Here is a 13,031-nt window from a genome sequence, read left to right on the forward strand (position 1 = left end):
AAATTTGACAAAATTGGCAAAAATGACAAAAATGACAAAATTGACAAAATTGACAAAATTGACAAAGTTGACTAAATTGACAAAAATGACAAAATTGTCAAAATTGTCGAAATTGTCAAAATTGTCAAAATTGTCAAAATTGTCAAAATTGTCAAAATTGTCAAAATTGTCAAAATTGTCAAAATTGTCAAAATTGTCAAAATTGTCAAAATTGTCAAAATTGTCAAAATTGTCAAAATTGTCAAAATTGTCAAAATTGTCAAAATTGTCAAATTGTGAAAATTGTCAAAATTGTCAAAATTGTCAAAATTGCCAAAATTGTCAAATTTGACAAAATTGACAAAATGGCCAAAAATGACAAAAATGACAAAGTTGACAAAATTGACAAAAATGACAAAATTGTCAAAATTGTCAAGATTGTCAAAATTGTCAAAATTGTCAAAATTGTCAAAATTGTCAAAATTGTCAAAATTGTCAAAATTGCCAAAATTGTCAAAATTGTCAAAATTGTCAAAATTGTCAAAATTGTCAAAATTGTCAAAATTGTCAAAATTGTCAAAATTGTCAAAATTGTCAAAATTGTCAAAATTGTCAAAATTGTCAAAATTGTCAAAATTGTCAAAATTGTCAAAATTGTCAAAATTGTCAAAATTGTCAAAATTGTCAAAATTGTCAAAATTGTCAAAATTGTCAAAACTGTCAAAATTGTCAAAATTGTCAAAATTGTCAAAATTGTCAAAATTGTCAAAATTGTCAAAATTGTCAAAATTGTCAAAATTGTCAAAATTGGCAAAATTGTCAAATTTGTCAAAATTGTCAAAATTGTCAAAATTGTCGAAATTGTCAAAATTGACAAAAATGACGAAATTGACAAAAATGTCAAAATTGACAAAATTGACAAAATTGACAAAATTGACAAAATTGACAAAATTGACAAAATTGACAAAATTGACAAAATTGACAAAATTGACAAAATTGACAAAATTGACAAAATTGACAAAATTGACAAAATTGACAAAATTGACAAAATTGACAAAATTGTCATAATTCACAAAATTGACAAAATTGAGGAAAAAAGACAAAAATTTACAATATTGCCAATATTTACAAAATTATTCAAAAAATAAAACTGACAAAATTGACAAAAATTGCAAAATGACAAAATTGAAAATTTGGCATTTTTTTGACATTTTACTCTAGCAGTTGTAATATGTCCCAATTATTTTTCCAATATGTTCGTTCCTTTACTTGAGAGGTTGAATAATTTTAAACACATTTTTTTTTAAAATTGTTTTCTTAATTTTTTAACTTCTTTCATTTAAAAGTTATCATATGCTGTGACTCCGAAAAAAAATGAGTGGGATTATAATGTCAAAAAACGGGATCATGCAAGGTATTCTAGTATCCAGTCTTTCAAAAATCTCTAATAAGTTGCAAATTTTGTTATTTATATGAAAATTTTGATTATTTCAAAATACTTTTATTCTATAAACAATTTTGAATCTCATTTATTAAATTAATTTAGGATTTAGTGCGTTCGAAATTCTTCAATTATTATTAGAATTTATAAGTCTATCATTTGTTTATAATTTTGTGTAATATGTATCCAAATATAATTTACAGGCTGTAAGAAAGGCAACAATCCACTGTTAAGTGTATTAAATCTGGTTTTTTACATAAGTAAGCGGCGCCTCGAGTCCGTCAATATTTTGTCAACAAAAAAATGTCCTCTACTGGGCAATGGCTCACGCCAGAAGAAAAACAAAACGTATTGCGTTGGCTACAGCAGTTTCGATTTTCATCGCCAATTCGGAAGCTGAGTCGTGATTTATCGGATGGCGGTAATGCTTTTATTTGCTTTTAAAAGTTCTTATCAGAAAAATAATTTTTAATGTGTCAATTTAAGTTTTGGTGGCGGAAATGTTGCATCAAATTTTCCCGCGGCTGGTGGAGCTGCACAATTATACCAAGGGATTTGCGCCAAGCCGGAAGCTCGACAATTGGGACACCCTTAATCGGAAGGTCTTCAAGAAGCTGGAAATCGAGTTAACTCCGGATGTGCTCCAGGCGATTGTCGGCCAGCAGGATGGTGCCGTTGAAGCCGTTCTGATGGAGATCATGATCAAAGTTCAGCGCATCATGGCGAATCAATGAGTGGAACTTGTTGAGCGAACATTTTAGTGGCTATTTTATATTTTTTATTCAGAATTATATTTTGAGCCTTTCAATCGAAATCAACCGAGAATAATTTAAGAAATTTTATGTCGATGTGCAATATTTTTGCTTTTTGAAAAAGGGCAATTTAGAAATTGGAGGGGGAGAAATTTTTTAAGAAGCTTGTAATTTCCGTTGATCTTTCTGTGCGTATATGATTTGACAAAACATGTTAGTCCAAAATAATTGGACATTGTTTACATGTCAATGGTGATGCACGAAACTTGGCACACCCATTGAAGGCATTTTCCCAAAAAAAAAAACAGAATCTCAGAAACAAGTACATGTGACGTAATTAGCTGATTTCAATGTTATTTTATCCATCCATCCATTCCGCTCACATTTCACATCTGTCAATAACGCGGCAGCACGTTGTTGCACATTTGCAGTTGCAATTTTTCTATTGGCGAAATGTTGTACTTTTTTTCTGTTCCGATTTGTCTGTACCATGTACATGAACATGGGCGGTTTCTAATTAAATTTGACGAAGGCCTTCCCGGCTTGACACGTTGATGAGACTCCTCATCAATGCCGTTTTTGCCGACATTGCAAGCGAAACCAAAATGAATGTCGAAATGTTGTGTTGGGTCAATTTTTCCCATGGTCCCATCCATACCTGTAGGAAGCACATCAATACTCACAAATTTGAGGAGGCAGCATCTGGCGGATTAAAGCTAGAGCTCGCTCGGGATGTTTGTCCTGAAACGTGTTATCTGATACCAACCTGGAAGTAGAAAGAGAATATGCAAACATAAGTGATTTGTAATAACATTCAGTAGGGTATGCAAATCTTGCTCGAAACTGATCCCCAGAACGAGGAAAAACATTAGTCTTGATTGAAGAACCAGTAAAACAGTAACACTTCGGTATTAGGATTGTCCTGGTTGTTTTTCGGTACAACTTCAGTGAAAGCTAAATTTGTCCCATACCAAACCTTAGTTTGCTAATATGGTTGAGTGAGTGCGAAACAGTTGAATGTACTGTCCCGGAAAACCTTTCGCAGGAATGGGTTAATCCTCCAGTGGATTATCGTTCCACTTGTTTTGAGGGTGGATAAGGTGGTTTCAATATTTGTTCAAAATATGAAAATAAGCAGATGATGATTAGGGCAACCGTAGTAATCCGATTTATGTAGGAAAAGCTTTCAAAAGGCCAGCTATGGCCATTGACCGGGATCACGTTGCAAGAAATGTTTTTACTAGGATATCTTCTGACGTATAACTGCTTAAAATAGATTCAAATTGGGAAAGGGGTTTTCTCAATACATTGCAAACAAAATAATCGAAGTACTACCGTTTCTACTTCAAATTTACTTGAGCAATGTACATTTGTAAGCTGAAATGTATGAAAAAAATACGACATTTAACAAATTATTCTTTTGAGGATGATATGAACTCCATTAAAAAGAATTATGTATACAAGTAACGGACTTATTTTGAACCATTGGACTTATTTTGGACCACCTTGTCTAGCTCTATTATACAGCGACTAATCATAAAAAATTAACCGCAATACATTTAGTGCCCGAGCTTCAAAACAGTATTCATGATAGGTTGCTTTATAGAAAAGCTAGACAAGGTGGTCCAAAATAAGTCCCTTTGTCCAAAATAAGTCCGTTGCCTAAATATTTAAATTTTCTTCTAAACTCTGAAGCAAGTTTGAATACCTTCTTAGCTAAAATTTAAGATGAAGATCGGATTTTATTTCCTTTAATGAAATTGTTTGTTTATTCATTTCTAATTAATACAATATTTTTTTAAATGACTACTCGCGTGATTTATATTTGTTATGATCGTTTACTTCAGTTCCCTGAAAACTAAATTAGTTTCCTAAATCTAACAATTTATTTTATACTCTGAGAAAGGATTCTATCCCATTCATCCGGAATGTTTTTTTCCCCAGAAATACAAATAGGTCTAATTATAACCCCAGAATGAACTAATCCCTAGAAAAAAAAATCCTCAAAATATACCATTTACCAAAATTGCCCGAAACTTATAATTTTCTTCTAGTTTAACCACAGATGAACAGATGTAGGGTCAAGTGGGGTAATTATGAACACGGGGTAATTCCGAACAAGTGCCATACGCGCTGCTGTGGGTGATGAATTAAAACAAAAAGTTCCAAAAGTGGTAGTTTAACATCCAATGGATAGCTATAAGCTGTTTCCGATCTGTTTTCAAATCCTCATGATATCATTTCCGACGTTTTAAAAAACCATTACCCCATGAAACGGAAATCGTTTTCGACAATGTTCAATGTTTTGAATATCTGATCATAGGAAATCCAGCTAGAATGTTGTTATCACCTGTTTTACAGCCAGCTTATGATGCTTTGTCTGGATTTAGAAAAAATTTTGAAAAATTTTATTCGCACTAATTCACAGATGAGTGTTCATATTTACCCCATAGTTTTCGTCCTATGGGGTAATTATGAACACATATTCTTATTCATTTCTTTGGCTTCTCGATGGTCAAATGTCTTATTCATCAACTTAGGGGGCCATTCACTAATTACCCAAGCATTTCCAGACCCCTTTTCCCCTCCTCCCCTTGTAAGAAATTTCTTAAAAAACTACACCCCCCCCCTTCTTCTGTAAGATCTTAACACAAATTAAGGATGAAATCTTATTCGGGAAACATAACACTCGGCATTCTATATCACTGTATCCACTGGACCAAATTCAATAAATTTGATATTAAAATTAGGTCCACAATGTGTTAAATGTTAGGTTTTGAATTTTTGAGAAATTGATTTTTTTTCTAAAAATGAGATTTAAAAAAAAAGCTATGCCAGTTCATTTCAGTCTTTGAAAAAAAACTTTTGAACACAATTTTATCAATACTGAAAATAAAATTTCAAAAGTGAAAAAAGTGAATAAAACAGAAATTAAAAAAAGCTTAATCCGTTATCATATTTAAACAAGTCTTAATTTATTTAAAAAAATTAGTGATAAGAACTTGCTTTTTATTGATAGAAAAAAGGCAGTCAAATGTTTTCTTAGATTAGGTGAGTTGTGTGTTATGATAGTTTTACCGGTAATACCAAAACCGAAAACCTGTTTCCCAGGAATAGTTTTCTAATACCGGATACAGGTATTACGTCCTTTCAAAACCAGTTTATTTTGTATTGATAAATAACAAGGTTATAAACTAAACTTGAAGAATGTTAATTTTACTAAAAATAAAATTCACCAAGTGTTTTGGCTGCTTGAGCTTTTATTCATAGCCACGTGAAATTTAACATTATTATGAACTTTAAGTCTCTGTGGTCAACAGTAAAATGTATGAAAAACTTTAATAAATTTAATAGGTGAATAAGTCCACAAAGCAAAGATCAAAAAGATTAATTTTCCTGTATCTATATTTGTACAACGTTTTGAATAGAACATTAGAATTACAGCAAATAATAATTGTTTATGTGATACATCCGGATAACAAAGATCCTAAATCTATTATCTTGCAGTATTATTTTGATACTTTTTTCAATGTTAATTTGTTCGAATATTTTTTTTTTAATTTGGTACAAAATGAATATTTATTTTTGTTGAAGATTTTTTCTTTCAGCTTGGTGAGAAAAACTTCTGCAGTACTTCAATTTTTTTAGAGAATACAGCTACTAATGTGAAATTTCGTAGAGGTGATAAAAAATGTATTAGTGTAAATATTTTTCAAAACAATCGATCATATAGAACTGAGAAGCCTTGCGAAAAATGACTGTTCACTGATCTAAGAAGATTTTAATGAGTTTTTTTGTGAAACAACCATCTTAAAAGATTTTCGAATTTTCTGTATATGTATAGGTTTGAATTTCATGATATCTGAAAAGCCTAGCCCACGACATTTAGGTGAAGACTTGATGTTTGCTGCAAAAACATTTCAAACGGATGTAAAAAATATCGAGTAGCCTGACTCGCCCAAAATTTCACTGGTATGGCGAGGTTCTATCAAATAAAAATGTTCTCCAACGACATAAAGAAACAAAAAAAAACAAACCAACCAAAATGTAGAAGATACAACAAAAAAATTTTATTCCCGAAACAAAAGTTAGAAAAAATCAATAAAAAAGAACACTAAATAGCTTTTTTTCTGTTGCTTTCCATCTTATTTTTGATTACATTAGTTTTTTTTTACAAGTTTTATACATAAATTAAATTGAGTTTTTATAAAACAACCTATTTTCTTGTTACTGTTTATTATTTTCATTAGTTGGTGTTGAATTGAGATTTTCTGACATCATATAAATGATATTGGACAAGTCTCGGGGTAATTATGAACAGGTTTTGGGGTAAATATGAACATAATTTTTAAAGTAAAAAATCACCATACAATGCTTACTATGGGTAAATGTAACGTATAACTACTGTTACTTTTCAAAAATTTTATACCAAGTTCGTAATCCGTGTTCATAATTACCCCCTAGACAGTGGGGTAAATATGAACAGACGGGGTAATTATGAACAGACGTTTCAAGGCCGTGGGTTGCGACCAAAAAATAAAAGTTGCTCTACAGAATGATAAAGAGCACGGGAACATTTATTATTGGCAGTTTTTCAGAATTTATGATAAGAAATGAACATATGGTGGCTATAAGTGTGTCAAATGAAGAAATTTTGTTCATAATTACCCCACCTAGCCCTACAAGCTCAAACGAGAATTCTTCAGAAACTTGTGTTAAATTTCTAGCGCTCTCTTCAAAAGGAACCGTTAAAAATTGACGAAAAACAGTGCCATCTATTGCTGATTTGTAACTCTTCAACGGCACAATAGATTGGACTGTGTCTAGAAAGCTCTTTTGAAAGTAACATTTTTTCGAAAGGGGGCAATCGTATATCTATATATATAAAAATGAATTTCTGTCTGTCTGTCTGTCTGTCTTTCTGTCTGTTCCCTATAGACTCAGAAACTACTGAACCGATTTACGTGAAACTTGGCAGGTGGGGGTATTGGAGGCCGGGGAAGGTTCCTATTATAGTTTGGGACCCCTCCCCCTAACAGGAAGAGGGGGAGTGGCCTACCAAACAAAAGACAATTTTTTGCATAACTCGAGAACCAATCAAGCAAATGGTATCAAATTTGGCATGGAGTGGTATTTGGCTAGTGAAGTAGACAATGTGCAACTCGAGACCCCATACACCCAACCTTCGGGTAGTGGTCATATCACCTCTTGTCTGCAACTCCGATTCTCTACCTCCCCGTGGTGCTAGCTGGGGTGCGAGCAACCTTAGCGGAGATCGGGTACCCAACCCCGGTGGATGCTTCGGTCGCATGCAGAATGAGTTAGGGGGCTTCGTACGCGTCTGTTCTCCATGTTAGGGGCGGCGTACGGAGTGCAACAGCGTCCTGGTGGTGTTCGGGACCCAAAACAGCAACATCACGACGGTCCTCCTGCGAGATAGTGGGGTTAGCTGCGGGCCTTGCGAGCCTGTGACTACTAAAAAACTTAAGCAACGAATAACGAACAACAAATTTCGGATGGAAATCGGCAAAGACCCTCTCGACGAAAAGGGACTAACGATTGGAAACTTGGAACATGGAACTGCCGATCTCTAAATTTTGTGGGCAGTACCCACGTGCTCTCCAACGAATTGAAGAGCCGCAAATTCGACATCGTAGCGCTGCAGGAGGTATGCTGGAAGGGCTCCACGGTACGAACGTACCCAGATGGTCGTGCCATCTACCAGAGCTGCGGCAACACACACGAGCTTGGAACAGCTTTTATAGTGATGGGAAAGATGCAAAAGCGCGTGATCGGGTGGTGGCCGATCAACTCACGAATGTGCCGGTTGAGAATGAAGGGCCGGTTCTTCAACATCAGCATCATCAACGTGCACAGCCCTCACCTCGGAAGTACCGGTGACGACAAAGACGAATTTTACGCGCAGCTGGAGCGTGAATACGACCGTTGCCCAAAACATGATATCAAGATCGTCATCGGGGATTTCAATGCTCAGGTCGGCCAGGAGGAGGAATTCAAACCGACAATTGGAAGGTTCAGTGCGCACCAGCTGACCAACGAAAACGGCCTCAGACTTATCGATTTCGCCGCCTCCAAACGAATGGCCGTACGTAGTACCTTTTTTCAGCACCGCCTCCCACACAAGTACACCTGGAGATCACCGTACCAAACGCAATCACAGATCGACCACGTTTTGATCGACAGCCGGCACTTCTCGGACATCATCGACGTCAGATCTTGTCGGGGCGCCAACATCGAGTCGGACCATTATCTGGTGATGGTGAAGATGCGCCCAAAACTCTCCGTAGTGAACAACACGCGAAACCGGCGCCCGCCTCGGTTAAATATCGCGCGACTGAAGCAACCTGAGGTCGCGGCAGACTACGCGCAATCGGTCGAAGCAGCGCTGCCGGCAGAGGGCGAGCTTGACGAAGCCCCTCTCGAGGACTGTTGGGATACCATCAAAACAGCCATCAACAGTGCTGCGGAGAACGTCATCGGTTATGTGGAGCGATCTCGACGGAACGACTGGTTCGACGAGGAGTGTAGAAGGGTGATGGACGAAGAGAATGCCGCGCGGGCGGCAGTAGTGCAGAGAGGCACCCGTCGAAATGTGGAAAATCACCGACAGCGGAAGAGGCAGCGAGTCCGACTTTTCCAGGAGAAAAAGCGCCGCCTGGAGGAGAAGGAGCTCGAGGAGCTGGAGCAGCTGCATCGTTCCCAAGAAACACGAAAGTTCTATTAGAAACTCAACTCATCCCGCAAAGGCTTCGTGCCGCAAGCCGAAATGTGCCGGGATAAGGACGGGGGTATCCTGACGGACAATCGTGAGGTGATCAAAAGGTGGAAGCAGCACTTCGATGAACACCTGAACGGCGCACATGCAGGAGATCAAGACGGTGGGGGAAGGTACATCGCCGGTCATCAAAATGGGCCCGGACAGGTTGGCCGATTGCCTACACCGGTTGATAATCCGGATCTGGGACATTGAACAGCTACCGGAGGAGTGGAAGGAGGGGGTAATATGCCCCATCTACAAGAAGGGCGACAAATTGGACTGTGAGAACTACCGAGCGATCACTGTCCTCAATGCCGCCTACAAAGTGTTGTCCCGAATCCTACTCCGCCGCCTAACGCCACAAGCAAACAGATTCGTGGGAAGTCATCAGGCCGGCTTCATGGAGGGACGGTCTACGACGGACCAGATATTCACATTACGGCAAATCCTCCAAAAATGCCGTGAACACCAAGTCCCTACGCATCATCTATTCATCGACTTCAAAGCCGCATACGACACGATCGACCGTAACGAGCTATGGAAAATCATGGACGAGAACGGCTTTTCCGGGAAGCTGATCAGACTGATCAAGGCGACGATGGATGGAACGCAGTGCTGTGTGCGGATTTCGGGTGAATTGTCGAGTTCATTCGAATCGCGCAGGGGGCTTCGACAAGGTGATGGTCTATCCTGCATGATGTTCAACGTGGCGCTAGAAGGTGTTATTCGACGAGCGGTGGGCGAAATGCGGGGCACGATTTTCAACAGATCCAGTCAACTTATCTGCTTTGCCGATGACATTGATATAGTCGGCAGATCATCTGCGGCGGTGGAGGAGATCTACCGCAAACTGAAACGCGAAGCAGGAAGGATTGGGTTGATGATTAATACGTCCAAGACGAAGTACATGCTGGCCTGCGGATCCGAGAACGACCGAACCCGCTTGTCCAGTAATAACAAGGTCACGATCGACGGCGACGAGCTGGAGATAGTCGAAGACTTTGTCTATCTCGGCTCACTGGTGACCGCAGACAATGACACCAGCCGTGAGATCCGGAGGCGAATTATCAGCGGAAGTCGTGCCTACTATGGACTCCACAAGCAACTGCGGTCGAGAAGACTTAGCCCTCGCACAAAATGTAACCTGTATATGACGCTTATTAGACCGGTTGTTCTCTACGGGCACGAGACATGGATATTGCTCGAGGAGGACCTGCGTACACTCGGAGTATTCGAGCGACGAGTGTTAAGAACCATCTTTGGCGGCGTACAGGAGAACGGAGTGTGGAGGCGAAGGATGAACCATGAGCTCGCGCGACTCTACGGCGAACCCAGTATCCAGAAGGTGGTTAAGGCTGGCCGGATACGCTGGGCAGGCCATGTTGCGAGAATGCCGGACGACTGTCCTGCAAAACAGGTGTTCGCTACGAATCCGGTAGGAACAAGACGAGCGGGGGCGCAACGTGCGAGGTGGTTAGACCAAGTGGAGCGTGATCTGGCGAACGTGGGGTGCCCGAGAAATTGGAGAACGGTTGCCATGGACCGAGTGAATTTTAGGAATTATGTTCGTCAAGTTATGTCGTAAGACGGAATACTATGTAAATAAAAATAATGGTATTTGGGAATGGAGAATATTTCAATGAGTATAAGGTACCCCTCCCTCCTCTCAGTGGGGTGATAGAAAGGGGGGAGGGGGGCTACATTACAATTTTTCATGTAACTCGAAAACTATTCAAGATATTGGATCCAATTTTGGCATGGGAAGGTATTTTGATACGAAAAATATTTCAATGATTATTTGAAACCCCTCCCTCTTTTCAGTACGGAGATATAAATAGGGGAAGGGCCCTCTTTTTAATTTTTACATAACTCAAATACTTATCAAGCAAATGGAATCAAAATGGGCATGGGCGGATATTTGGGAACGTGACATGTTCTAATGATTGTTTGAGACCCCTTCCTTCTTCCAGCGGGGAGAAAAGAAAGAAGGAGGGAAGTTCCATACAATTTTTATTGCATAACTCAAGAACTAAAACAGCAAATGGAACCCAATTTGGCATGGAACGATAATTATGTACGAGAAATGCTTCTTTAAATATTCTTTATCCCTTAATCCTTCAAAAAGGTGGATGAAAAGGGGGAGGAGAGGTCTCCCTTACAATTTTCAGTATAACTGGAGATCTGATCGAGTAAATTTGAACCATGTTTGGCATGTGAGGGTATTTGGATACGAGAAATTTTTCTATTATAAATTTAAGCTCCAACTTTTTTGTAAGCGGAAAGATATAAAGGGGGAAAGGGGGGCTTCCATACAATTTTTTTGCATAACTCGAGAATTAATTGAGCAAATGAAACTATATTTGGAATCAAAAAGTATTGGAGTACGAAAAATATTTTTAGGAATATTAAGTTTTCACCCCTACATTCAATGGGGAGAACGGAAGGGGGGATGGTACTTCCTTTCATGCATAACCCAATAAATTACAACGCAAATAAAATCAAATTTGGCATGGGATGATATTTTAATACTAGCAATTTTCCTTTCTTGCAGTAGGAGGATAGAATTGGGAATATAGGAAGGGAAGAGGAATGCATTTAACTTTTTTTTTTCAAAATTCGAGAAATGGACAAAACTAAAAATTCATTTTGGTATGATTCTATGATTATCTGACACACCATCCTCCTTTCAGTGAGTAGGTACATAGGAGGAGGGAGGGGAGGGGAGCCCAATACAATTTTGTTAGCATAAGTTCTCAATTTATGCGAACGAAGCCAACAAATGGAAACAAATATGGCATGGAAAGGTACTTGGTTACGAGATATGTTTCTACGATTGTTATAGACTCTTACGCTTCACAGTGTTGAAAGGGGAAGAAAAGAAGGGGCTCCATATAAATTTTGTTGTAAAGCTCAAAAACTTATCAACCAATGGAACTATATATGATATAAGAGGATTTTGGGGAACGAAAAAAATGGGTATGATTATTAAAGAGGAAAATTTGCATCATCATAGTTTTTTTTCTTCACAACAGAGAATGCCGAAATAACAACGGCCTTGAATATGTTTTTACACTTTTTGAGCGGTAATCGGAGTCAGAAGAAGCTAACCTAGCTATGTCCAATCATATTAAAACTTAACAGACGAACAGTTCCACGTAGCTGTCGTAATCTGAGGGTTCTCCGAGCCAAGATGCCGTCTTCTCGCCGCTGCTAGAGTCCTTTTCTGGAGTGATGTTTACACTACAATATCCGAATTAAGAATGACCAGGTTGGCACAAGTGCCGTTGTATTTATAGTTGAAAGATACCGTGCTTCATTGTAATATTTTGTAATCGAAGTAGTCGGGTTTTCTCCATTCTCGCATTATTTTCGCGTATTCGTCGTTGATTAGTACGTGTTGAGAAACATTTGATTTCATTTGAAATTTCGTATATTCTTTTTCCTATTTTCCATTAGCTCCATATCTATCCTACAGTAGCCAGTACCAATTCTGTGCATCGTGCATTTTATGTGTGACTTTTTATTGTAGGGGAGAGGCGGGCTATATGCGCATATTGAGGAAAGCACTCATTTTCTCCCATATTCCAATAGATAGGAGTCTAAAAACTATATACACATGAGCGGACATCTGTTTTATATACGTTAGAGCATTTTTTATGTGTAAAAATCTCTTACAGTTTTTGTGGAAATAATTTTATAATAAAAGAAGCCAAAATAGCCGAATTCCGAAACTAGCGGGCTAAATGCGCATATTTATTTTTTTAGCTATATTTCATTAACACTTGCAATATTTTGATATTCTTTAATTGAAAATGGTAGAAACGGATGTTAAGTATACGTCAAGGCTGAAATTTTGGTGAAATTTTTAACATCATAAGTTATTTTGCATGAAACATATAGGGGCTTATTCTGCGACTCGAGTGACGTGACTCACGAAATTTCACTTCTTCGTCCTGAGACCAGAAAATACTTTAGAAAAGAAATTTGTGTATCGATGAGCTCTGAATACCAATAACAGCTCATCTAAACGAAAATTTCAAGACTAGATTTAAGAGATTTAAGCCAGCAAAACTATATGGAA

General features: G+C 38.0%; 2 protein-coding genes across 2 annotated transcripts in view; one reads left to right on the top strand and one right to left on the bottom strand.

Annotated features, from left to right (window-relative positions):
* The window catches only part of LOC129748129 (centaurin-gamma-1A), a 517,098-nt gene that overhangs the window by 149,448 nt on the left and 354,619 nt on the right, over nucleotides 1-13,031 (bottom strand). The gene's annotated exons all lie outside the window — the stretch shown is intronic.
* Nucleotides 1,724-2,214, top strand: LOC129748132 (sperm flagellar protein 1-like). Its single transcript, XM_055742631.1, has 2 exons — nucleotides 1,724-1,841; nucleotides 1,907-2,214. The coding sequence occupies exons 1-2, from the start codon at nucleotides 1,724-1,726 to the stop codon at nucleotides 2,152-2,154; spliced, it is 366 nt and encodes a 121-aa protein (XP_055598606.1). The 3' UTR covers nucleotides 2,155-2,214.

This window comes from Uranotaenia lowii, chromosome 2 (assembly GCF_029784155.1).
Source record: "Uranotaenia lowii strain MFRU-FL chromosome 2, ASM2978415v1, whole genome shotgun sequence".
NCBI classification, from domain to species: domain Eukaryota; kingdom Metazoa; phylum Arthropoda; class Insecta; order Diptera; family Culicidae; genus Uranotaenia; species Uranotaenia lowii.